This window comes from Myripristis murdjan, chromosome 9, assembly GCF_902150065.1.
Source record: "Myripristis murdjan chromosome 9, fMyrMur1.1, whole genome shotgun sequence".
Classification (NCBI taxonomy): Eukaryota; Metazoa; Chordata; class Actinopteri; order Holocentriformes; family Holocentridae; genus Myripristis; species Myripristis murdjan.
This window is the reverse complement of record NC_043988.1, coordinates 28,051,749-28,077,124: the sequence shown is the minus strand read 5'-3', so window position 1 is coordinate 28,077,124 and position 25,376 is coordinate 28,051,749. Positions and strand designations below refer to the sequence as shown.

General features: G+C 40.5%; 4 protein-coding genes across 6 annotated transcripts in view; 1 reads left to right on the top strand and 3 right to left on the bottom strand.

The window, feature by feature from the left end:
* The window catches only part of hint2 (histidine triad nucleotide binding protein 2), a 390,237-nt gene that overhangs the window by 8,736 nt on the left and 356,125 nt on the right, over positions 1-25,376 (bottom strand). The gene's annotated exons all lie outside the window — the stretch shown is intronic.
* On the bottom strand, positions 431-8,687 carry emb (embigin). 2 transcript variants are annotated; one of them, XM_030059355.1, is made up of 9 exons: positions 8,570-8,687; positions 6,000-6,190; positions 4,492-4,587; positions 4,180-4,360; positions 3,574-3,656; positions 3,233-3,369; positions 1,808-2,084; positions 1,081-1,114; positions 431-958 (listed from the first exon to the last, which is right to left on the bottom strand). In XM_030059355.1, the coding sequence occupies exons 2-9, from the start codon at positions 6,070-6,072 to the stop codon at positions 898-900; spliced, it is 942 nt and encodes a 313-aa protein (XP_029915215.1). In that variant the 5' UTR covers positions 6,073-6,190; positions 8,570-8,687; the 3' UTR covers positions 431-897. The 2 variants fall into 2 exon arrangements, with proteins under 2 accessions (XP_029915215.1, XP_029915216.1); XM_030059356.1 differs by lacking the exon at positions 8,570-8,687 and having other exon boundaries at positions 6,000-6,207.
* cplx4b (complexin 4b) lies at positions 7,652-11,253 on the top strand. The gene is made up of 3 exons (XM_030059358.1): positions 7,652-7,840; positions 8,606-8,693; positions 10,067-11,253. Exons 1-3 carry the CDS (start codon positions 7,776-7,778, stop codon positions 10,292-10,294), a joined length of 381 nt encoding a protein of 126 aa, XP_029915218.1. The 5' UTR covers positions 7,652-7,775; the 3' UTR covers positions 10,295-11,253.
* malt1 (MALT paracaspase 1) lies at positions 11,489-24,777 on the bottom strand. 2 transcript variants are annotated; one of them, XM_030059339.1, is made up of 17 exons: positions 24,547-24,777; positions 23,205-23,371; positions 21,710-21,831; positions 19,615-19,762; positions 19,123-19,301; positions 18,601-18,697; positions 18,432-18,479; positions 17,935-17,958; positions 17,770-17,814; positions 16,785-16,988; positions 15,941-16,118; positions 15,319-15,390; positions 15,066-15,193; positions 13,902-14,051; positions 13,270-13,427; positions 13,021-13,146; positions 11,489-12,267 (listed from the first exon to the last, which is right to left on the bottom strand). In XM_030059339.1, the coding sequence occupies exons 1-17, from the start codon at positions 24,693-24,695 to the stop codon at positions 11,776-11,778; spliced, it is 2,487 nt and encodes an 828-aa protein (XP_029915199.1). In that variant the 5' UTR covers positions 24,696-24,777; the 3' UTR covers positions 11,489-11,775. The 2 variants fall into 2 exon arrangements, with proteins under 2 accessions (XP_029915199.1, XP_029915200.1); XM_030059340.1 differs by lacking the exon at positions 18,432-18,479.

Here is a 25,376-nt window from a genome sequence, read left to right as displayed (position 1 = left end):
GCCACACTGAATATCACAAGGTACAAGAAGAAATGTTATCTACGAGGTTTTACACCATCAGTTTAACTTAAATAGATGTTTCCAACACAAACACAGTGGCGGTGGTCTGTGTATTTTTAATCTTTGACAGTTCATGCCGTTGTAAACATTTAAAGAGACATAACAGGCACACTAGTTTGAAGACACAAAGTGACAGGTGAGGTCATTAACAAGGAAAACAGGGTGTTACATTAATAAAACATGCATATGCTGGGATACATTGCCTGGGATTTAATTGAGGTGACATAAATATACTGTAGATACAAAGACTTTAAAGCACACACTTTATAACAGACTCACGTGTAGTTTATTATTGCAAACAGAGCTGGGATGGTTGGTTAATTGCTTTTTGATCATATAAGGCACTGCACACAAATCATAACATTTAAAAAAAAAAAAAATTAAGTGAATTCAGAATCAAGTCATTACTCAGTGGAGAGAAATCAGTTTCCGCTTTGACTAAAACAGAAAAGGCAGAGTGAAGCGTGCGGCTAACCACTTCTCCTGTGTCGAGGCCGTTTCCTCACAGGAAGTGAGCGGCTTCTTCAGTCAAGGCTACGAAAAAGACATCACCTCACTCGCCACCATTATGACAGCCACTGTGTTAATTTAAAAAAAAAAAATCAACTATGTTTTAAGAATTTATGTGTCAAACAGGACAAAAGTCAGGCAATATTAGAGGATTGCAAAGCTAAACCTGAGGTGCATCTAAGGATTAAAATAATAATAATTAGTGGCAGTGGTGGTGCTTCTTGCCACTCTTTGGTGAATGTGATTATCTCATGACATATTCTTCCAATAGATGATTAAATATTGCTTTTTTTTTAAGCTCTATTCAAGTAACAGCACAAGAAAAGGCTAAACTTTACGCTGCCTCACTGAGGAGCTTTCTTCCCCGCCGCTGTTTTCTCCTTGTGTCCTGAAAGGAAAGAAAAAGAGAGAAAGAGACACACACATCATGAGAAAAAAAAAAAATCATCCATACAGTAAACATTTTTAGATCAGCTTTGGAGAAGTGAACATAGATCCTGTTATACTCACAGCTTATTAGTGTGGTCAGCATTCATGTCATCTCCTGAGGATAAGGCAGACAGGCATATCATAAAAAATACGTACTAACACCTCAAAAAGAGCGATGCAGTGGTAAATAAAGAAGATGGAAAAACTACTAAAACGACTGCCATCATCATGTGACATCGTCAGCTACATTTTAAACAAAAATGCAATAAATTTGAACTATGAAAAGCTGCAGAGGGTCAATTAAAAGCAACAATCAAAAGCATGTTTATACAGAAGACATGCTTATTCCTTTTTTTTTTTTTTTTTCCAGTTGAGTCATCACTTTAATCTACCCTTTGGCAATTTAGCATAATGCACCTTTAACTATTCTTTCCATGGATTCGTTTTTTCCCCCTGTAAGAGATGCTATCATTATTTAACTCAAATCAGTTTGACACTATTTACTATGATGGTTAATAAACTTAGAGATCCTAAAGATTTAGGCCAGCAATAAATAAAAAAGGAGGATAAACTCGATACCTGGGGTTAAAAAAGGTGGGTAAACTCTTTTCCAACAAATACAAAAGGTGGAAAATTCTATTCCAACAAATAAAAAACGTGGAAAACTTTATTCCAACAGATAAAAATGTGTCTAAATTCTATTCCACCAAATAAAAATTGCTTTTGCTGGGCTCATCCTCCACTACATCCCTGACTGGCTTACATTAAAGGAGAAATTCACTCTTTTCTTTTTTTGTCTTCTGGCTACCTGTGATGGACTTCTTCTTGGATTTCCTCTCGTAGAGCAGAATGACGGCGACCAGGACGAGCACTTCCACCACGATGGCGATGAAGGGCTTGAGCGGCTCCAGGAAGGTGATGACCCTGACCTCCAAGCGGCCCAGGCTGGTGCTGATGAGGTAGACCGCCCCACAGTAGTAGAAGCCGGCGTCGGCCTGCGTCAGGTTGCGCACCGTCAGCGTGCTCTTCCCCCCCTCGCTGTGGATCTGGTACCGATGGGGCTCTGCAGCTGCGTCAATGAGAGCCTGGGACACAAACAAACAAGCAAACAAACAAACAAAAACATTAATTATCGTCATAAGACTCATACGAGAAATGAGAATATATGTGCCAATATCACACCATTCATTTTGTTGTCAGATGGTGGCGCTGTTTCCTCTGCAGCTGGTATTTAGCACACACTCAAGTTTGGGATTAGGAAAACAGTTTGAGCGCCTGCACGGTTTTTTATTAAATTTTTTATTAAAAATTAAAACACTCACATCCTTCGGTTACCACGGCGTATTAGCGCCATTGTAGTGAAAAAAAAAAAACATTATGGAGCTGATGGAAGAGGGGAATATTCTGAGAAAAATAAAACTCATAATTTCCAAGATTAAAGTCGTAAATTTAGAAGAAAAAAACTCACAAATTTACAAAAAAAAAACCCTCAAAAAAAAAAAAAAAAAAAAAAGATCAAAAGTTATGAGATTCTGAGAAAAAAATGTACTGGTAACACTACAATAAGAGTACAACAATTAACGTTAGTTTATGCTGTAATGGTTAATTAACTGGTAGTTAATGATTATTATGGCATTTACTAATGTTAATAATATCTACAATAACCCTATTTAAGGGTTATTGTAGATATTATTATTATATTATTATATTATATTATTTATATGTTATTTAAACATAAATTAATACCTTAGCATGAAGAGCATTAGTACATGATTCTTAGACACATTAGTTAACAGTTAGTTAGCTGTTACTTAATGTTTATTACCTGTTACTTAATGTTTATTACGGCATTAACTAACGTTAATTGTTGTACTCTTATTGTAAAGTGTTACCAATGTACTTTTTGGTCATAAACAATGGAACAAATGCTCATATATTTACGATGGGGTGAAAGAGTTGTCCTGAAATCCTGAGGTATTTCTAACTTTTATTCTTTTGACAACTGAGTGGCATTCATCTTTTATCACATTACAACAAGGTTGAAACTGCATAGTCTGCCTTTAAATAGTATTTCTACTCCAGGAATGATTGCATCTTTTATTTTACTGACCAGTTAGAGGCTGGATGGTAAAAGCAAATTCTGAAAGGTGTTCCTCGTGTGGATTTAACATCAGCAGGGACACAAAACCTGGTTCAGAGCACATCAAAGAGGGTCCCTCAGCGGCCCACCCACCTTGTCGGTGCCATTTGCTTTGTACCAGTGCCAGGTGCTGGGCTTCGGCTTGGGCTCCTCCATTTTACACGCGATCACCACAGAGTCGCCCGCGTAGCTGACTATCGGCTTGTCTCGCACCTCGCCCATCTGAGGAGCTGGGAAGGAAGAAGGGGAAAGAGCAAAGTGATGAGGAAAAAAAAAACTGTGTGCATTTCATGCTGCATTGTATGTCTACAGTTAATCTGCATGAATATTCGATGGTCAGTAAAATGGCAGCAGGAATGTGTGATGTCTGCTGATAAGCTGAGAGCGAGAGCGTGGGAAATGTGATCCAGGTACTTGAAGGTGCAGCTGTGTACCTGCCAAAACGAACTCTATTTTTGCTTCGCTGCCAAAGACACATGAGTAATTTCCAAGGCTTTCCTCTCCAACAATGTCGAACCTGTGAGGGTAAATGACATGAGGGCTTTTATACTGAAAAGACCGTAACACTACTTATAACCCAGCAACTAATACAGTGTGCTTTATTCTCTTATTTTTAGGAGCAGGTGTCAATTTTTCAAATGGATATCTAATTTTAGAATGAAAAGCAATGCAGGCCTAATTTGTAATGGATTTTATGTGATAAACAGAATATGGAGATAATTAATAATTAGAGAACATGTTAAAGGCGAAACATTTTTCACAGTTGAAAACTTAGATTGGCAGTAAATGCTAGATCAGTTCAATCAAATATCCAACTCATTTCAAGGTGACGCTGGAAACAAAAGATCTTAAATTGCAGCAGGGGAGATTAAGAGCACTGACTGTTTAAAAAAATCTGTGAAACATTGAACATGCACAAAGAAAAAACACTATAAAGCATAATCCTGATGTTCAAACTCTGTTATTTTAAGTGATTAGCCAACACATGATCAATGAACGTGCATTTTCTGAACCCAGTGTGATAATGAACACATACTTACACTCCTTTGAGATTATATTGCTCATTCTCCAGCGGCACTGTGAGCCGGCTGTCGATTTCATTGCCATCTTTTTTCCAGTACCCGGTGATGTTTGGTAATTTGTTCTGATTACCTGTCCAGGTACACTCCAGCTCTAAACGGACGGGTTTCAACACTTCAACCGCCTCAGTGTGACTTTCACCTGGATTTCAAACACAGACACAAGCCAAAATCAGACACCTGCAGTCAAATGAACAATTAATCATCATCTTAATTACAAAAAACACCATTTCTCTGCAGCTTGGTGGGGTGAAATCAGACGTCTGCAGTTACCTTTGAGGACAACGCTCTTCACGTCCATGGGGAGAGGACTGGTGGGAACCAGCGGAGGGGGCGTCGCACCAGGATTCTCTGTCCTGAAATGCTCAACTGAGATTTGTTGCAATTAAAATTTGGATACTCAAGTGGTTTAATCATTAATCAAGTTAAAATCTAAAACGTTTGCCGGGTACAGCTTCGCTTTCCACCAACAAGGAGGCGGCTCTGTTCTGGTCCGTGCACCAAATTTGGAACCGTGCTTTGCATTTCCACCAAACATAGATTGGTTCCCAAATGGAAAAATTGGTTCTCAGCTGGAACCAGAAAATAGTAGTTCTACAGTGTGAACAGGGTATTATTCTGCAAGGAAAGATAGAGTCGACTACTAAGAAACTTACAAGGCAAATTTACATTTACATTTTCCCGTCACATCCTGCTGTGCAATAATCGGGTGTTCTGTCTGTTTTTCTTTCCAATTTTTCATTTGATGTGTCATGGGTGTGTATGTATGTGTACGTGTATGTTTCTAGCCGCCATTTGTAATTTTTTATTTGTATTCTATGTTTATTTATTGTCTATTAGGCAGCTACCACCATGCACTTGAGTCCATGACAAATTTCCCCCAGGGACAATAAAGTATATTCTATTCTATTCTATTCTATTCTATTCTATTCTATTCTATCCTGCTGATTTCTCTGTGGACAGAATCAGCTCACCAGCTAAGGTTCCAGGATGATTTAGAGTTTATAATTCTCAATCTGAACCCTATCAGGCTCAGATTATGTAGGTGAGTTATTCCAGCAGGTGTGAGGGTCGGGTCCGTGCTGTGGCTGACAGCAGGCAGGCGGAGTCACCACGACACCGTGCTCATGTGCTGCCAAAGGACTCAACTTTGTTGTGCACCCAGACCATCGATGGTTCCTCTCCAAAAACAGGTTGAAATGTGGGGCAGTTCCTCAGTTCCTAACCCTAACCCTGGTTCCAGGAAGCATGAACCGAGCAAGTTTGAGAACCAGACATTTTGGTGGAAAAGTCACATAAGACGTTATGATTTGTTTACTGTTTTCTGTTTTTATCACCATCAAGTTAATACTTTTTTTTCTTGGTATTTTTTTCATTTTGGTGTACTGGTTTCATTCTAAAGGAAATATCCAAAAATGGCGACCCAATATCAAAAGCAATACCACTTTAAATGATTCAGCAATGGAAACTACATCTCAAGAGAGAAAAACACACACAGAGACACACACACACACACAGACACACACACACACAAACACACACACTCGCTGCCTCCTGCATACAGCACAGGCTGTACATATCAATGCAGCAGCAGTTCAGTGCGATACAGTACACATACAGCCCAGAAAGTCTGTGACATTTCCTTCCACCTCTCACAAGGTCACACATCATTTAGTGACGAGCCACTGAGGAAAAAAGAGGCAGTATAAATCTAACACACACACACACACACACACACACACACACACACACACACATAGAGCCAAATGAAAGTCATTTACTTGTGTTGCTGCCCCTCCAGGACAGAAGCATCAGCAGGATGCGGAAGGAGAGCCGGCTCCACGAGGCTGACATGTTCCTCTGTGTCAGTTTCTAATTCTTCCTTTATTTCCCTTGAAGGAGCTTTCCTCCTCTCACACACGGGCAGCTGCTCTTCTCTCAGTCTGCTGGTGGTTTGCAGGCTGGCTACGTCCTGCACGCACACACTCACACACACACACACACACTAGTCCCCATCCCCTTGCACCCTCCCTCCCCCTTCCCTTAGCAGCGCAAGTGACGCAGTCGAGATATCAGCCTGCTGCTGTGGCTGCCTCCATCTCCATCCATTATTCAGTCTCACAGGGTTCATGTCTTTTATTCTGGTCTCACAGGACTTTGGAGCAAACATGCTGATTAAACACACACTGTGTAGTGGAGCTAAATGAGAATATGTGTGTGTGTGTGTATGTGTGTGTGTGTGTGTTCTGGGTAAATGTCCCGGGCTGAGATCAGTCTCATGACGCTGCAGTGAAACAGTCTGCCGCTGTGGGGGGTGCAAGGTGCCCCGTACCGACTGTTACGTGAGACGGCCGGACAGCTGAGAGTCACATGATCTGGCTGCCATCTTGGAGAGACCTCCCAGATTATAACACTGTTAGGCAGTCAGATGTGCCCTTCATACAACCGTGCAGACCGCTAAAATGTCTATTTTTAATTCATTTCATTTTTCTCATGTGCAAGTATGCATATTTTGTTGTTTCTCATTGTTTTGTCCCTTGGTTTCTGCACTGGATTCATATCCGCCTCCATTTTTCATTTTTTCTCTGTTTCTTTTGAGGTTTCTTTGCCTTTTGTGCTGTACTCCCTCTCTTTTTTTCAGAGTTGATCACTGCAAATAAACTAAAGAATAGAAAATATTGCTCTGGTAGCAAATTATGTTGACTCTGTGTTAATGAATATGACACAGATAAGGCTGAACTATGAGGTTAAGTCTTATCGTAGTGTCAGATTAGGCATGATTCGCTCTCGCTTTCATTTTTCTCTTTGCTGCCTTGGCGGTTTCATCATCCGGGCATGCAGCTGAGGAGGAGAGGTGGGGTGAAAACATTCATACAGAAAAAAACACTCATTAGTTTATCTCTGAACGCTGACTCTTTTCAATACTTGTGTGTTTCTTTGTCTCACCTGCTCAAGATTTGAAAATGGGTAAATAATGCTAACCCGATGTTAAAAATATGACTTTATGGGACTGAGATCTGAGGTAAGTCTTATTGTAGTGTAAGATTAAGCCTGATTTACTCTCACACTCTGCACGGCTGTCCAGGACATCCTTTGGCACACAAGTGATGGTTTCTTATGTAAGGGGATTAATGCCAAATTCTCACATGCAGAAGTGGAACACACTTAGTCCGTCCTTACGTGCCTATTGCAATTACCAATAATGGGATCCATACAGTGACCTTGCATCACACAAATTGCGCTGAGTGATACAACCTGCTCTCGGTCGGCTTATCTCAGATTAAGGTGTGGAGCTTTGATTCGGGGATAATGTTGTCGGCCTGCGTGCGCTGGGCCGTGTCAGCTCTGAGCCTGTGACCCCCTCCCTCGCCGGCCTCCCTCACCATCAGGCCAATCAAAAAGCAGCAGCCCTCAAGCCCTGAAGAGACAATTGTCACACATCCCTCAGGAACACTCAGACAGCCGCTGAGTGAATCTCCCCTCGGACAGTTTCGCGGTTCAGAAACCAGCAAAGTTCACCGTTAAACAAGGATCTCAGAGGAGGAGCAGCTGACAGCATGGCCACTGCCGGCATGTCCAGGGAAGAGGCTGAGGAGTACCAGAGGCAGCTGGTGGAGGAGAAGTAAGTCCCAGCAGCAAAGCCCTGTCCCAGTAATCTGTCAGCGGAGGCCATGTAAAGCCAGATCTGACCGAGAGAGGCAATTAAATTGTCTCTGCAATGTGTGGGGCCTTTACTGAGAGCCATATAATACTTTTGACAGTAATTACCTGCAGCAAATTCTCCTACTTATATTTATATTTACATTCTAGGCATGTAGCTGATGCTGCTTATATTTGGACTGACTTTATTTAAGCCTTATTACTTATTTAAGCCTTTATTTAACCGTGCAAGTACAGTAAACCACAATTTCTTAGGTGAGGTAATTGTTTGGCAAGAGGCAAAATGCTTCATGATGGCTATAGTGGGGAAAGGGAGAAAAAATAATAGAGAAAATGTTATTCCTGTTGGCCTAGAATATGTAAGATAGTGAATTTGGCTCAAATTCATGCTTTGTAAAATATATTTAAAAAGTATCATCCGCTACGTAGCAAACAGCATCAAGCTGAAAGCGGATTAAACACATAATTAGCCAGCAGTGGTCAAATGTTTTGAGAATATCGATTAACATGAAAATGTTCAAGATCAAAAGACAATCATTCATTCTGTGAAACCAGAGTTAATTACATTTCTTGCAACAAAGTGTACACCATAAAGTTTTATGGATGTGAAAATCTGAAGCTATATTATTCATATGCCATTCCAATAAAGATGTATTTCCTTAAAAACTTGAACAGTGCATCGTGTCTTTACCTCTGTGACAAAAATCTTGGTCTTGTTCAAAACCAGGATGGAGAGAGACGCAGAGTTCCTGGTGAGGAAGGCTGAGCGGGCCACACTGCGGACATGTCTGAGGGACAAATACAGATTACCGAAGGTGAGATTACATCCTTCAACCTGACCAAAAGCATCTCATCAACAACTTGGTGTTTACTGGAACCTTAGAGACTTTACTGTCATTGTCAGAGACAATGAAAAACAATAAAGCAGCTCTCGACAGTAAAAACAAGCAGGAAAATTCAGAGAAAATAACATGAAATGAATCAATAAATAAGGGTCATCATAAATTACACTCTAACACCTTTGCGATACCTTTGTGATAATTTTTTTGTTTGTTTTGTTCACATCACAATAGCACGGGAGGAATCTGCTTTTATATCCTAAAACTTTTTGAGGGGCAGGAAATTATTCCTGTCAGTTACTTTTTTTTTTTTTTTTTTTTTTTTGAGGTTTTCATGGTCATGCACGGGTAAAATCCTGTCAGGTTTAACGGATTAAACTGATTAATGAGAGGAGAAAATCAGAGTAAATCCACTTGTCCTTTGGAGCATACTTGGTGTCTTTCTCACATCCTTCAGGAAATTACATCTATGCATTTATAGTATCATGAAATAACAGTTTATTAAATCAGACTAATCAATTGGGATTTCATTCAAATCATTAAGGAAAAGTGAATAATAAATACCTGTGTCCCTAGTCACCTGGCCACTCAGTTTTCTAGTTTTTAAGTAGATTGTTTGTTTAATTGAAAGTCACCGCACATTGTTCATTTTAATTGTCATATTGTATGTTTCAGTGTGCAAAGACGATATAAAGACAAGGCAACAAATAAAAGACACAAAACTAAAAATATATTGTCTATAGTGAAACAACAGCGGAGAAACAGTTTCCTTATAAATCAACCATCAACGGCATAAACTGGTTAAATTGGATCAGATTTGGGTGTCGTTATATTGTGTTAATACAACTTTCCTCAAAAGAAATGAGTACCTACAGCCATGTTTGAAGTTGTCACAACTACAGTGTAATAATTTGCTGCAGTGGAAGACAAAGGTTAATTCAACTTCAATAGTTATATTTTCATACAGAAGATACATATAAGTTAATCGTACTTCAATCACATAAATTGAATAAGTCAAGGAATATGCTGCATATAAGTGTTAAGTATTTAGTGGTTAAAAGTTTAGTTAACTCAATGAAACTGATGCTGTCAACTTGATTTATCCAGGTTACCATAACAACAAAAACTGAGTATACTATACTTACATCAAGTAGTTTTTATGCTCCTGCCGTTTGAGTTGAACTAAGTCATCAGGTTTTACACAGAACTTGTATTGGACTGAAGGCGTTCTCTCTGTGTTGAAAACTGAGAAGTGAACACATGTTGGTAGTTTTGTTAACACGTATTGAGCGTTTCAGCAATAAAGTCATGAACTTCAGCTCACTCCAGCTCTCCTCCTGGGCCTGCAGAGCGACCAGGACGAGAACCTGATCCAGATGGCCGGGGACGACATCGACGTGCCCGAGGAGCTGGTGAAGATGGTGGATGGGGAAACAGCGGAGGAGGAGCACGACGACTCGATCCTGGCTCAGGTGCAGAACCTGCAGAACATGGACATGAACCAGATTAAGGAGAAGGCGTCAGCCACCATGACGGAGCTGCGGACCAAGGCTGAGGAGAAGTGCTGCGTGATGTGAGGAGACGACAGATGAGACTGTACACGACCTCAGATTAACAACACTAACTAGTTCTGAAGCCATTAGTCGATTAGTAGATTAGTCAACTGGCAGAAAATCAATTGAAACTTTGATAATTGCAATATTCTTTTGGTCATTTATCAAGGAAAAATCTCAAACACCTGCCAATTCCAGGTTCACTAAAATGCTAAGATTTGCTTCCTTTTCCCCATTCATACAGCATCAATATAACATTGACATTTTGTTTTTTTACTTTGTGTTTTTGGCTGCTCAGGATAAGGCAGTAATATGGAGACATCACTTTGGGCTGTGCTAATTTTCAGTGAAGTATTTGTCATCATTTGTGACACTTTATAAACTGGATTATTAATGCACTACACTAACCAATAGATCAATCAAAGCTGCAGTCTGAATGAGAGGCACTACAGTATTAGTCCCTTAATGCAAAAGATTCTCTGTAAATGGTTTATAAATGATACTTGAACTATCAACAACCAGCAACTAACTGACTGCCTAAGCCCGTCTGTGGATTATCTATGCGGGGGCCTTTCCAAATCCAAATGAAGATTAGCTTCATGTTCAGGTCTCTAATTAACTCTTCCTACTGCCTAAATTTGTCAGTCTTAGTTTGGTTTATCTATCAATAGAGACTTTCGTCTTAGTAGAAGGACTCCTAATCTTTCTCGGGAAGATGCAAGGAAGTGAGAAAAAAAAAACAGGAAGAAAAAGAAGACATACCTTAAAAAGGACGAGCACAGATTGGATGACGTGTGTATTCATGGTTGCAGCGTCATACGACGTGTTTCATCTTCACAAGCTGAGAAGACTTGAATGTAATGGCTTTACACAGGATTCTCTGAAAACCTCATTAAAGCCTTTTTCACTGGACTGAACACAACTGGATTTTGCTCTTGTGCCTGCTTGTTTGTTTATGATAAATTAAAAAATGGTCATACCCAATGAGTATTAATTTTTTTTTGGCTGCTCAGAATAAGGAAGTAATGTGGAGATCATCACTTTGGGCTCTGCTAACTTCCCATGAAGTATTTGTCATTATTTGCGCCTATTTATAAACTGGATTACTAATGCACTATGCAAAAAATAAATAAATAAATAAATGAAGTGATCAATCGACGATGATAAATGTCAAAGCTGCAGTGTGAATGAGAGGCACTACAGTGTTTGTCAGTGTGAGTCCCAACTTGTGGTAAAAATATAGCAATTTATTAAAACTCATTGTTACATTTTTTTCCCTAAAATGTATGAGATATACAAAAATCTCTTCAGAATATGAGGAGGACATTGATAATATGTATCTTTGTCTACAGCAAAGTGAATTACGACAAGAACGTAACATTTTACAAAGTCCTACAAAGTCACAAGGCGTCACAGAGAGACCGGCAGTATTCCCGATGCAGAAAAAGAAATATTGTCGGCTTGTCCTCTGAAAAAACTCAAAAGTTCAACATCCAGTGGCTCGATCACTGGTGCTGAAACTGCAGGCTGTTAATGAACACTGTCTGCAACTCGCTGAGGTCGTCGGTGGTTTCTATGGGGATGCTGTGTTGGCCCGGGGAGCCCGTGGGCCCGGCCGTCGACTCGAACGGCGACTCAAAGTGCAACTGGTTTAAGTGCTCGTAATAGGAATCGGCGCAGCCTCCCGCGGCGCCCTGCAGGGGCTCGTACAGGTACGGCTGCTGCGGGGACAGGCGGCTGTGGTCCTGGCCCTGGTGCTGCCCGTGGTGAAGGTGAAGGTGGAGGTGGTGCTCGGGCCCGGGGCTGTGACAGGGGCTGTGCGACGGGCTGTGGGGCATCATGCACGTCTGGAGGCAGCTGTTGCGGCGCATGGCCCGGTGCAGGTCCAGCCTGGCGATCAGCGGCTTGCCGATGTTGATGCTTCTGGTCCAGTGGACGGTGTCGTCGTCCATGGCGGTGAAGGCGCCCTGAAGGCACACGGTGAAGACCAGCTCCTCCTGTGGCATGCAGGGGTTGGAAGAGAAGAGACGAGGAGAAAAAAAAATAATAATAATTTTAAAAAATGTGATTGTTTTCACTTGTCTAAAATTGATTTCAACAAAATGTTTGCTAGGAAAGCGTTAAAAATGGAATCTGTCATGTCAAGTGAAAGGAAAGGATAAGGTGAAAGGTGTCTTATCATTGTCCTGTTTTGATGATCTTAGGCTGCGTTGCACCAACACGGATTACTTTTCTTAAAAGCCGATTAAATCATGGTTTACTTTTAAATAATGTTGCACCAAACTTAAAAAAAATGGCTTAAAATTAAGAGGTAATCAATTTAAACCTGTTTTTAAAATCTTAGTTTTGCTTTTAACTTCAATTTAATGAAACAGTGAACAGCATGACTGCAACATACAGTTTCCATTTTCTGAAAATTGCTGGATAACTTTTGACATTGTTGTGATGCCTCTGGTGTGATGACATGATATTCTTAGCATTTACTGTAGCTATTTGCTTGCTTTTAAATATCTAGTGACAAGTGACAGATATCTACTGGTATGTCTGAGAAATTTTACTGCATCTAGATATCGAATGGAAATGAATAGCATCTGTTATGTTAAGATATCTTTCCATTTGTTTCCACTAAGTAGAAATTTGAATTGACATAGTAACAATGAATGACTATGAATGAGTAGGCCGACTACTATATATTAAATAACAATGTGTTGTGCTGTGTCAGCCCTATGAGGAAGTAATCTGAGTTTTACCTTGAGCTTCTGCAGGGAGCTGAGTCTGGTGTAGAGACAGTGCTGCGGCAGGCTGCTGGACAGGAGGTAGATACCTGTCTCCTCGGGAGTCTCCCTGTTCATCTCTTTGGGATCCACATCAAGATCCTGGAGAAAAGAACGGAAACTTGTGACCGACTGGGAAAAACTGGGTGGGAAAAAAAGAGTCTGAGAAAGGCTCTCCTCTCTCTCGATACTTACCTGTTCAAAATGAAATACAAAGAGGCTGACCTGTGAGAAGTCTGTGACGTGAGCCTGGCAGAATGACATATCTTCAGGTTTCTTAATGATGTGGGTGTAAATGACGAGGACGTTGGAGAACTCTGCTGCGTAGCCCAACTTGATCCGAGCCCCGCAGTCAAAGTCCAGGCACATACTCTCTGGGAGCTCTGTGATAATGAACACAGCCTGGCTTAAAATATGATTTATTCCACCGATTTTAAATCCTACAATTCTTTTGTGTTATTATAATACGAATAATCAAAACTATGGGGAGTGGTAGGAGCCTAGGAATTAGAGAAGTGAGACACAATGGCAGGAAGGTAAAAACCCTCTTGATTTTCCCAGGAAACTCCTCATATTCAAGGTCCTCTACTGGTACTTTCCTGTGGTGTGATTTCTCCCAATTTTCTCCCGTATCTTGAATGACTTTGAATGACATAAAAAACCTAGGCCCTATTAACATGCAGCTCACTGATCAAAAGAAAAAAAATAGTTGCAGTGGACTACCATGCATGCAGGGAGTTGAAGGAAAAAGGAAGTGCATGCTCGGTGAGCTTTCTTTGGATGAACAAACATTGAATGAATAAATATGAGCCCTTCTACACGCTGAGAGGAGTGAAGAGTTGGTGCGCAGGTCTCACCGTGAGCCTTGGCCCACTGGCGGCTGTGAGCCTGGGCGAGGTCGGCGCTGTCGCCAGGCTGAATCGGATCGGTCAGAGCTCTCCTCTCTGACAGACTGCTGCGGATCTCCAGCGCCTGCTTCCCTTTGGTGGCATCGAACTGACCCATGTCTGGAAACAACACAGGATCATCAGAAGTTACATCTCAGGATTACCAACAGTGCTCAATGAACACCTCACATTGACTATAAAACTCTAACAACCTCCAAAACTGCATTATTTGAGATGATTAGTTTATTCTTACATCTTAAGGTAACATCACAAACTTAATATCAGCATACTCTGCCTCAATTGTAGTATTCCCTTCGAGGCATTAGCAAGTAAGTCACTATCAGTAATCTCAAATTACTTCCTTCATGCCCCCAAACAAAGACTCTGTACTGCCTTCCATCCTGCATTTACATGTTACAACTTTGTTAATGGACAAGCAAGCCAATATTTCAAACACAATGCATGAATGCACAAATTTAATCAAGTTTATTACCCTTACATTATTATTATCCTTGATTATTAAACAGAAAACAACTAACAAATTTCTAGCAGGAAACACTGCATCTATAGTACAGTTCTACTTCATAAACACATATAGTTTTGTTGGCTCATTAATTATTTTTAAAGAATTAAAGACTGCATAATCTAAATGCACTGCCCTTTTAACGCCTTTATTACGCATGCATAAACAAGAAATAGATGTTATATCATCCTGCTTTGTGATAATCTGCTTGATGCGTTTGGAATTAATTTCAGGTTTTGTAAATAATATAATCAATGATGCAATACATTTTGATCTGGTACATGCCGCTAAAATTTTACTCACTGAACCCTTGTGTGAAACTCTGCACATAATTTTCCACAAAATAAAAAGATTATAGATTAAATGTGACTGTAGCATAACAGGACAAAGAAAAATGAAAACAGTAAAAGAGATAACCCATAAACCAAAAAAAAAAAAATCTTCTTTTTCAATTACCAACATCCCCCCAAACACATTATGCAACAAAATAAAAAATTTCGTTACCATATAAGATATGTGATATATATTGTTATTTTCATAATCTCCCCCAACAGCTACCTATATCTATCATATTATTAGGTCTATGTACTGTGGCGCTGTTTTCCTCTTACCCTCTGCTACTCTGTCCAGCACCACCGTGATCTTCTCATCATCCAGCAGACGCTTCTTTAGAAACTTGACAAACACACCGTTGGTGAAGCCACTAGAGCTCAGCTCAAAGGCCTCAGCGTCCTGACAGCTTCACAATAAAATAGATAACACAATTTTAAAAAAACACAGGTACAAACAACAGATCGTGTTACATTCTTAAGAAAAATAAAACATAAATCCATCTGTGGATTACAGTCAACCATTTACACTTACGTAGCATATCCAAAGACAATGTTGGCTGTAACCCTCAAGACAATGTTTGGAGTGCTGTCATCATGAATATTCCTGAAATTGGGGTAAAAGATCAAATTCAGCATGTCAAAATACAGTAGATTATCTTTGCACTCTGAAAGTATGGGTTCATTGGGGGTTATCCTAAGATCCAGTCAAAGCCAGTAACTACCCTGGTTAGAAAGAAATTATTCTTTAAGGAAGCACAATTACAATTCATGAATGCTTTATGAAGGGGTTCCTCAGGGATCATTCTGGGGTTCCCCTGTGGTTGCAATCTGAAGAAGCCCCACTGCTTCCTTGGAGCCTCTTTAACTCTTTAGACCGAACAGCAGGCTTGACAGATTTCAGCTTTTCTTGTAAGCTGAAAATTCATCCCTTCAAAATGTGCATCGCAATAATTTAACCCATTTCTTCTTGGTATGTTGTTATCCTGAGGTGAAAAAAATCCTCATTTCTTTTCCTTGCACTTTTCTATTAAATGATCTTTCTAGGGTCACAGGAATATTGCAATATAGTATGGCTATTACACTCCTTACTATTGTTATTGCTAGATCCCTAAAATGTAATGACTATAAAAGGGGTGATCTTGCTGTGTCCTCACCGCTTCCTGCACATGTCCAGCAGGAACACGTTGAGGCCTGTCTCCTTCTCCTGCATCAGTTTTAGGATGCTCTGCACACACAGACAGTTGGCTGACCGGTACGGGTTTGGAGCGTCTACTGGTACCATGAAACTGTTGCCATAGTTCTCATATCCATGACCAGCGTAGTACAGCAGACCTAGAAAGCGAAGTGAGCACATCCCAATATTAATATGGCTATAAAACACCAAAGACGTGGTATCTAAAATCTATATCTCTGCGGACTGTGTATTAAAAACTAAAGAATGTCCAGAAAGTAGGAAAAATTTAGAAGTCTTTATTTTACATTGGAAGTCTGCAAAATTAAAATAAAATGATGTGTTTTAGCCTGAATGAGCCACAGTCAGGGTCAGTTTGGTCATGCTAAAATTTCAAGGACTTACTTTTTTTCCTTAAATTTTTCCACCTCAATTCTTGTTTCATCCCATAGCACTTCTCTATCATATGTTACCATTCTCGGGTCGCAGGAATATTATGTTTGTTTTGTTATAAATGGAACCGTATGCTTTGGCAGCATCACTGAATATTTTCATATAAACATGACAAAGTATGACTTTTTTCAGGGTTATTTCCAGAATAATGTTACTTCAACATACATTCAAAACATCTATTTTGTAGTTGTGCATTTTTCTGGATGACTGTTAAAATGTTCTTGAAAGAAAAATCAGACACTATGTGATGCTTCATCTTCCTGTTTGTGACATCCCATCTTTTCCCTGTTTCCTTATGGGCACATCTCCCGAACATATACCCAACTATGACCGACAAACAAAACCATCTAAGGGTTTATGGCTTCTCTACATACCATAGACTCCCTTGTGAAGCAGCAGCAGGAACTCATCGACGGCGTTTCTCATCTCGGACTCAGTGAGGTCCAGCAGCGAAACCACCTTAAAGTTTAGCTGGCGCAGGAGGTTGGTGAGATCATACACATCCACCATGGGCGCTTTGAGCTTGGGGTGGTTCTTGTAGGACAGGTTACCAATCAGCAGTGCCACTTTGTCAGTGGCTGGGATGGGACATGGGAGAGGCACAGAGACATACTGTTGATCCACAGGAGGGAAATGACTAACAAAACATCAAGAGAAGCATCAAAGAAGCAGGTTTCGGAGCTAAAAATAAGTAGCGAGACAAAAATAGCTGCTGGATGGTGCAGTGATGATATCCAAGAGAGTGATCTTTATTGTTATCATGGTACAAAGCGCTGCCAAGTACAGTCAACAACACCAAAGTACCCATAATCCAATGAAAGAATGTCCTCAAGGGCATTCCAGCTTTTTAATTGTTTTCTTCAAATAGTAGGATACATGCACAAGAATAAAAGACAAGAGGGAAATAAAAGAGATTATGGTTACCGCGAAAACTGGTACAGCAACCATTATGTAAACTGTAGGCGTGTTTTCTTTGCCCTTTTCGGTTGTGGGTTTAACACAGCCTGGTAAAGCCTCTGAGTGAACTTGCAGCTTTTAGATTTGGCTTTTTGCTGAAACCTCAAGGTCACGTTTACCAGTTACTCTGCCTTTTGAGGAAGAGCATCTTTAGCTGAGCAGGCCTACAGCTATGCTACAAGACAACTGGAGGTTTCACATCCTGATTTTGGGGTGACAACAGTAGATCACCACAAAGGTCCCATGAGTATCAGAGATAGCAGAAGCCAGGCAACACTGACTAATGGAGGAACTGTACAACACACACACATTAACCACAAACATAAGGCAAAGGAGTTGAGAGTACTGTGATCGCGTTTTGATTGTTCACTACCAAACTCAAACTTGTAATAAAGCACTTACCATAAAGTTGGTCTGGAATGCTGTTCAGCAGGAATTCATTGGAACCTAAAATTGCAAGGTTACAACAAAAACCCCATGCAAAGATCAAAAGTAAAATACTGCAGAAGGGAAATATAATGCATTTAAGAGCATGCAAAAATATTAAGGGAATCCAATACTACTTACTGGCACCAAAGGCATAAACATCATCTAGGGAAACAAAAATACAAAAAAATATTACAAACCTACCTATTTACTGAGCATTTTTATTATCATTATCATTATTTAGCAATATATGATTATTATTATTATTTTTTTTAGAAATACATTCTGGTATTTCTGCAGTATTAATCAGAGATAAGGCCAGCTTCAAATGACTTGTGGATTAAAACTTGAGGCATTCCCTTATTAAATGATAATTTTCATGCATTCAAACTGATGAAATTAATAAAATCAATGTGTTCGAAACCTGTAGATCAAACCCGTTGAGCATTGTGTTAGTGTTGTGCAGGCATATGATTCTGGATTGTGACCCACATGCAGTTACAGTGACAAATACATGCTAGTGTTAGTGCAAAGTTTGGCTACCATGATTATCCTTTGCATGCAGCAAAATTTGACCATTGTTATCCTATATTTCCACTCAAAATGTGAGTACCAAGTACCACGTCTTTGAACTCTACCTTCAGAGCACTCCACTGCCCCTGAAAACTGGACAGATATCCTTGGTGCTTTCAGTCAAGAACAAAGGCAATTAATCATAAATTAAAACACTGGAGCTGGGTGTAATGGAGCCTGTGAAACAACATTAGTGTCACATTGTTGTGTTAAACACGAAGAAGCATAACATACCGATCACCACGTCAACTTCATTGGTCCACATCCTCTCACTGTTACTGGTTATCTCACAGCGATACTTCCCGTAGTGATCCTGCATCACGCAGGGAATCTGAAATATTTAGACACAAGTCAGGCAGGTTGATATACACCGTTTCCTCAAAGACCCCATTCATGGATTTCTGCTACATCTGTCCCGTGCTATTACTACTCTTTCTTTAACTGTATACACCAGAAATTAATCTCAGCTGTCAGAAGGTACTGCTCCATGCCTTCAAACCTCTGACAACTGACAAGAGAGCAGATTTCCATCCATCCATCCATTTTTGGTTGCTTATCCAAGACTGGGTCACACACACACACACACACACACACACACACACACACACACACACACACACACACACACACACACACACACACACACACACAGCATGTACAACTGTCTGCCGACTACCATGAATGCATTCAGTACTTTGGGTGACACATGCTGCATCCTACATGAGGTTTGCCTCGGCCCTACCAGCCTCCCCTCACCGTCAGCTTCCTCTTGGAGGCGTTGGCGATGGGGACTCCATTCCGGTGCCACTGGTAGCGAGGGATGGGCCGTCCCACGGCTCCACACTGCAGGTGCAGGGTTTCCCCAGCTAGCAGCCGCTGGGCTTGGGGTTGGACCACCAACTTCAGTCGGCCCTCCAGGGAATGGTAGCTGTGCCCTGGTTTTGCAGCCGGGAGAAGAAAAACATCTCATTATTTTTAAATGCAGTTTACAACTAGATCGTCCACTCCATCTACATGATTTCTACAGGAGAAACTAGTAGGTATTGAACTGTAAGTAACATGCTGTCCTCCAAAAATGATGCAGACACCTTGTTGGCCAATGCATCATCCCTCCAAGTTCCATCAAAATCAGACCAGTAGTATAATAGTTAGAAAATTTTGGTCATTGCCATCTAAATAAAGCTTTCTGATTTGTCCAATGTCGAACCTGCCCCCGCCCCCAGACCTGTCCAGCTCACTGTTGCTCACCATACGACATGCCAACCTCCAGGACGTCCACCTGAGCCCACTGGCTGAACTCAAAGTCCTCTCCGCTGTTGACCCTGCAGATGTAGTAGCCGGCGTCCTTCAGTTGGACAGGACTTATCACCAAGTCGGGGGAGAAGCTGTTGGGCACCTGAGGTGGTGAAACATCACATGACATTTCACAAAATGCAACAAGCGATGTGTGGTGATGGAGAAGAAAAGCTTTGTCAGTCCTCATCTGAAATCCCCGTCTGAAAATTCATCTGCATGTCATTTTGCCCCCAATAAATCATACTCCCACTCTCCAGCTCATGCTAATAACATAAAAATCCTTCTTACCTCACTTGTTTTCTCTATGTTATTTGTTTTCCTTCCTTAGATAATAGTTAACATATGGATTAATCATATATGGGTTAGATCTGCATGTTGGTTTGCTGCTATATTGAGCAAATATTTGCTTTTTATTAAATAGATATCAGTTAATGTCCAGTTATATGTGATTCATTGTTTATATAATGCTCCTGCACCTGCTGTGAATTTAATTAATTTAACCCTTGCACAGCGGTAAGGGGTCTTTTCGACCTGCGAGCGTTCGTGAGTGCGTTTTTCCAGGTGTCCAGCGCACCCATGCCTCCCCCGGCCCCCAACCTACAGACCCCGCTTCTGGAAAACACCAGAAAACACGAGAAAAAAACAAAAATCCCCAAGGCAGTGCGAGGGTTAAATGTTCTTTTAAAAAAAAAAAAAAAAGTTTCAATTAAAGACTGGATGTATCTTGAAGTTTCCTTGACCACTGGATCAATGTGGTGGTTGAAATTCTGTTTAAATGCTTTCCCATGCATTTACACAGGAAATCTGATGTCCATCCAGGTTTTAAAGGGTTAAACATAGTCTAATGTGGGCAGCCCGGTGGCTCACTGTGTGAAGTGCGTAACTAAACGGGGGTGACCTGTGTTCGAGCCTGGCCCAGACCTTTCTCTGCATATCATCGCTGCTTTCTCTGCACTGCCTTTCCTGTCTCTCTCCACTGTGACCGCCTAACAAACCAGAAAATCCCACAAAATAATCTTAAAAAAAAAAAGAAGATATCAAGCATTGGCACTAGTATCTGGTATCTGTGACTAACTTCTAAACATACCGCCATTGGTTTCACCCTCAAAAACCATTATTGCTCAACCCTTCAGGTCTGCCAAGTTCCAAGAAATCTAACTTAAGACGTAAAATGTGCCAAACTAACCCTCACCGTTTTGGGCGAGTGTTCAGAGCGTGATTAGATTACAAGCTCGGGCATTATAACAGAGGAGATGAATGAAAGCGGTTACAAAAGGTGGAGATCAGGTGTAATGTATGCTGCTTTCAAGTACCTCCATTCACAGCAGTTTGACTGAAATATAATCAGCAACTCAACTGCAGACAAGATGATTACATTTAACATTTAATAACATTAGAGTTGATGTTATACTGCACTTAAATGCCTAAATACACTCAAATCATGTTTTGCTTCTGCTCAAACATTTCAGTGTCTGAACAGGACAAAAATATTTGCACTGAAAAAATTAATGCACTATTTCTAAATTTTGTGCCAACATTATGGACTAAAAAAGGAATACAGAAGGAATGTATTATAAAGAATAGTGTACCAGTCTGGGACAAAGATCCATCTTAAGACGATATATAGAGGTTGACCAAATATTTTTCTAATAAAAAATGAATTACTTTGCTTAATCTTGGTTCTGTTGTTTTGGAATAGATATAAATTAAATTCTACAGGCTTTTTCCAATGTTTTATTAAGTAAAATAAAGACAACTAAAGGGACAAAGGACCAAAAAAAAAAAAAAATAATAATACTGCATGTTCACACTTGCAACAGTGGCTCATGTATGGGCATTCCTTTCTATTTGTTTGTAGCGTTGAGAGGTTGATAGGGAGGATCTCATGTCTGGATCTGTTCACTTGTGTGAGTCTCTGGTTTGGCAACTACCAAAGCCTGCCCTTTGTACAGTGCATTGAGAGCCATGCAATATCCTAGTTGACTGGCACAGAGACAAATAAATACACAGTTACAGAAGACAGAGATAGCTGGTTGGAATAGCTCACCTCCTCCTTGCTCTTGAACCACTGGTACTGCACGGGAGATTTGCCCACAGCGTAGCAGCTCAGGCGCAGATTGTGGCCAGAAATAAGAGCCACCGACAGGGGCTGGATGAGGATCTGAATGCCTGTAGATTGGAGAGGCGTCCACCGTGAATTCACACTTTGCCCCCATGTTTTCAGACTAATTTTAGAGTGATTTATACTAACCAAGGATTTAAATTACCCACTCTTCTTTTTTTTAAAAAAAAAGTCCCATCACATCTTTGAATGTTGTGCTACCAATCTTTAAATCAGGGTAGGTGTCAATGAGCCAGATGAAGGGAGTGATAGACAAACAAATTTCTTCTTATTTTTGTTCATATCCATGATTTTTTCTTATTGATTTCACTCATGTTTCCTTATTTTTGCTTTTCTCTTGGGTAGAAATTTTTATGGGCATTAAATGAATATCAATGCATGATCACGTTTAGATTGTGTTATGTTTTTGAGTATTATAAGGATTAGATTGTTGAAGTAACAATATTTGAATACAGACTTTTGACAGTTTGTTGAAATAACAGCAAGAAAGCCTATAGACCATGATGGGTATTAAAAATAGTTAGCCTACACGCCTAAAATAATTTTACAGTGTTTCTACAGAGGAACTGCATCTCTGTCAGTACAGCTTGGGAAATGTGTTTTTTGGTCTGCAATTTAATACTGAACCACTCTCTCTTTTTTTTTTTTTTTGGTTGCCATTGTTGACAGTACTTCAGTTTTCGTTCGGGTCAGTTCAGACCTTTATTGTGCCAAGAGGGGGGATTTAACTTGGTGCAGCACAAACCACACAATCAGCTCTGATTTCAGCTGCTGAAGCTCTTTTATTTCCTACAGCTTTGTTTTTGTGGAGTCTCTGTTCGTTGGGCTTGTGCCAGAGGATTTTGCATATAGCACAACGGCCGTCCTTATACAGTGTTTAGGGGGCGCCACTTCATGTTAATAACAAACGCTCCAACATACACCTCCAGCTTATGAACAACTGGGATTCATCATTCAGCACACCTGGGTGAGAGCCGATTTGGAGAATTAGAGAATTTGGGGAATCTGGAGTTGACTTCTTTAATTTTTTGCCCTTAACAGAAAAATTAGAGAAAATATATCAGAAATTTAAGGGAAAGTTGCTGTATCTGGCCCACTGTTTCAAACGGTGGGTCTCTCATCTTGGAGGAAAATGAGGCTCTTAGAGGCTTCATCGTTAACATTAATTATACATTGAATCGCCATCAAGAACAGAAATAATGCTCAAATTTGCATCTTTTTGAGCTCTTATTTTTCTGTGGATTTATATTATTTTTATATTATTATATTATTTCAAAAACCTTCGGTCAAACCCTGCTTGTCATGTGGGCAATTTAGGACTTCAGTTTAAGGTAACTCCTACTTCAAGTTGACAAATTTAATTGAAAGAGCAGCCTGAGTGTGATGAAGGACGGCATTACACCGCCAGCTCATGTTTTACCCGGCGGCTTCAGGCACTGCAGGGCCTCGGAGTTCCCCAGAGTCTGCAGGTAGTCCACCAGGTGTCCCGCGGTGCAGCCTCGCTCTCCCATCAGCCGCAGCAGCATGCGGCTGGGACTTCCCTCCAGCTCCAGCACCTTCAGCGAACACATCTCCATCTCATCTGAACTGGAGGAGGAGGAGGAGGAGGAGGAGGAGGAGGGCGTAGCGGAGCAATGCAGGACATCATCGGCCAGACATTTGGGAACATAGAAACAGCAACAGTAGCCTTGTGAGGTTGAATTTAAAGATTTTATGGTAATGTTTAACCTGTGTCATGCAGTTTATCCTGAGAAGAATAGGGGACTACTTTGTTAGGATTTGGGCTCATGGACTGGTTAATGTAGATGTCTGGTTTGATTTGTTCATCATTTATTTATAGCTGGGGTTTCACAGTTTAATTACTGAACTTACACTGTGTATCATCTTATTTTGTTATAATTACCATTATATATATATTTTAATATTACTGTTGCTGTTGATATGACTGTTGATGTGATAGCTGTAATCTTTATTGTTAGTGCATATGTATACACTCAGTAGCCACTTTATTAGGTCCACCTGCACAATCTAATACAATCCAATACAAATGTGCCATAAAGTTTACTTTTCTGATGCCTCTAATGCTCAGGTTTTCCTTTTGTCACAGTAATAGAGGTGTTCATTCAATTCTATATTTGGCATTTGGGGGGGGGGGGGGGGGGGGGGGGGGGGGGGGGGTTGGAAACACCTCTCAATATAATGCAGTCCAGTACAAGACCTCTGCAAACTACAACCTCAATAATTAGCACAGAATTAAATTTTCATATTATAAACTTTCTTTAAAAAGTTAAATTTGTGGCAGACCTGTTGCATTGAACTGCATTAGACTGTACAGGTGGAGCTAATAAAGTGGCCACTGAGTGTATATTTTCCACAGTTTATTTTGTAGGGAAGACCTAAACACTGTAACATGCTGGAAATGAGAGAAGCCAATAATCAGTGTTACAACACAGCAGGGGAAAAGAGGGTGGGGGGTAATTTTACAGCCTGTAATTAGGTGTAATTGCGGCTGTGGCTGCCTACATGGCCCTAGAGTCCTCAAAGGAGAAAGAGAAAGGACTACAGTGATCCCATGATAAATTTTGAACACTCATTACCACATGATGTATAAGGAATGCTGGAGTGCCACAATAGGAAACAGAATAGAGCAGAAACACCACAAACTACAAGATCACAAACTTCACCACAGGCTCACAAAAGGCTTTACTGATCTCATTTCCGTCAAGAGGTTTTGCTTCAATTAAGTTTCTGAGATCACCTACCTGACTCTGTAGCGCCTGTCGCTGCCGATGATCTCCCCCAGCCTGCGCCATCCTCTGTCGCTGTTTTTATCCAAAACCTCGCAAAGTTTCCGCAAAACTGGCTCCTTCAACAAGTTAATGTTCAAGGAGCGGTCCGCTGAATCCGGCATCTCAGCGACGAGTTGATCATCTATGTGAGCACGGGCTGACTCGACTGATCGCCACCAAGTGAGAGCACGCACACCCGCACACACACGCACACACACATACACATACACATACACACTTCAGTTCACAACAACTCGCCGACACTATTTCCTGGAAGAGGCACAATGTGATGCAGACACACCTACAGAGAGTTTCTTCAGTGGTTTTGCACACAGCTGCAGCCCTGCGGTGTCACAGATCGTCTATGTTAACGATGACTCACTCAACATTGTAATTCTGCTTTTTTTTCTTCTTTTTTTCCCTCTCTTAGTAACAGAGGAGAATTGTGGGAACTAGCCTGTGTGAATAGTTTTAGCTTAAGTTATATTTTACCAAAAAATATGACTTTTACTTCCATTCAGACTGCTTGGTAAAAAAGAAAAGAGAAACAAACAAACAAACATATTTGTGATTTTAAGCTGATTATAATGTTTGATAGCACACAGGTCGCCTATAGAGGAGTGAGATGTGAGTGACACCTGAATCTGATTTCTTTTTCTTTTTAATTTCTAAATGTATTTATTTATTTCTTCATTGTGATCGTCACACTGTATATATATACACCATCCTGGTAAAAACTGGCCCTCCCTCTGTTCTACATAAGTGGGCGTTGACCCGAGTAGGCTACCCCATGCCTTAAGGTA

What these genes read in the sequence shown, in the direction of transcription:
- cplx4b (XM_030059358.1), top strand. Translation starts at nt 7,776, where the DNA reads ATGGCCACTGCCGGCATGTCCAGGGAAGAGGCTGAGGAGTACCAGAGG. An exon ending in AGGCAGCTGGTGGAGGAGAA is followed by an intron (nt 7,841 to 8,605) that starts GTAAGTCCCAGC and finishes GTTCAAAACCAG; the next exon opens with GATGGAGAGAGACGCAGAGT. An exon ending in ACAAATACAGATTACCGAAG is followed by an intron (nt 8,694 to 10,066) that starts GTGAGATTACAT and finishes CTGGGCCTGCAG; the next exon opens with AGCGACCAGGACGAGAACCT.
- emb (XM_030059355.1), bottom strand. Translation starts at nt 6,072, where the DNA reads ATGTCAGCCTCGTGGAGCCGGCTCTCCTTCCGCATCCTGCTGATGCTT. An exon ending in GAAGAGCGTTGTCCTCAAAG is followed by an intron (nt 4,361 to 4,491) that starts GTAACTGCAGAC and finishes TTTGAAATCCAG; the next exon opens with GTGAAAGTCACACTGAGGCG. An exon ending in CAAGAAGAAGTCCATCACAG is followed by an intron (nt 1,115 to 1,807) that starts GTAGCCAGAAGA and finishes CCTTATCCTCAG; the next exon opens with GAGATGACATGAATGCTGAC.
- malt1 (XM_030059339.1), bottom strand. Translation starts at nt 24,695, where the DNA reads ATGCCGGATTCAGCGGACCGCTCCTTGAACATTAACTTGTTGAAGGAG. An exon ending in GACAGGCGCTACAGAGTCAG is followed by an intron (nt 23,372 to 24,546) that starts GTAGGTGATCTC and finishes CTCCTCCTCCAG; the next exon opens with TTCAGATGAGATGGAGATGT. An exon ending in GCTTCACAAGGGAGTCTATG is followed by an intron (nt 16,119 to 16,784) that starts GTATGTAGAGAA and finishes TTCGCTTTCTAG; the next exon opens with GTCTGCTGTACTACGCTGGT.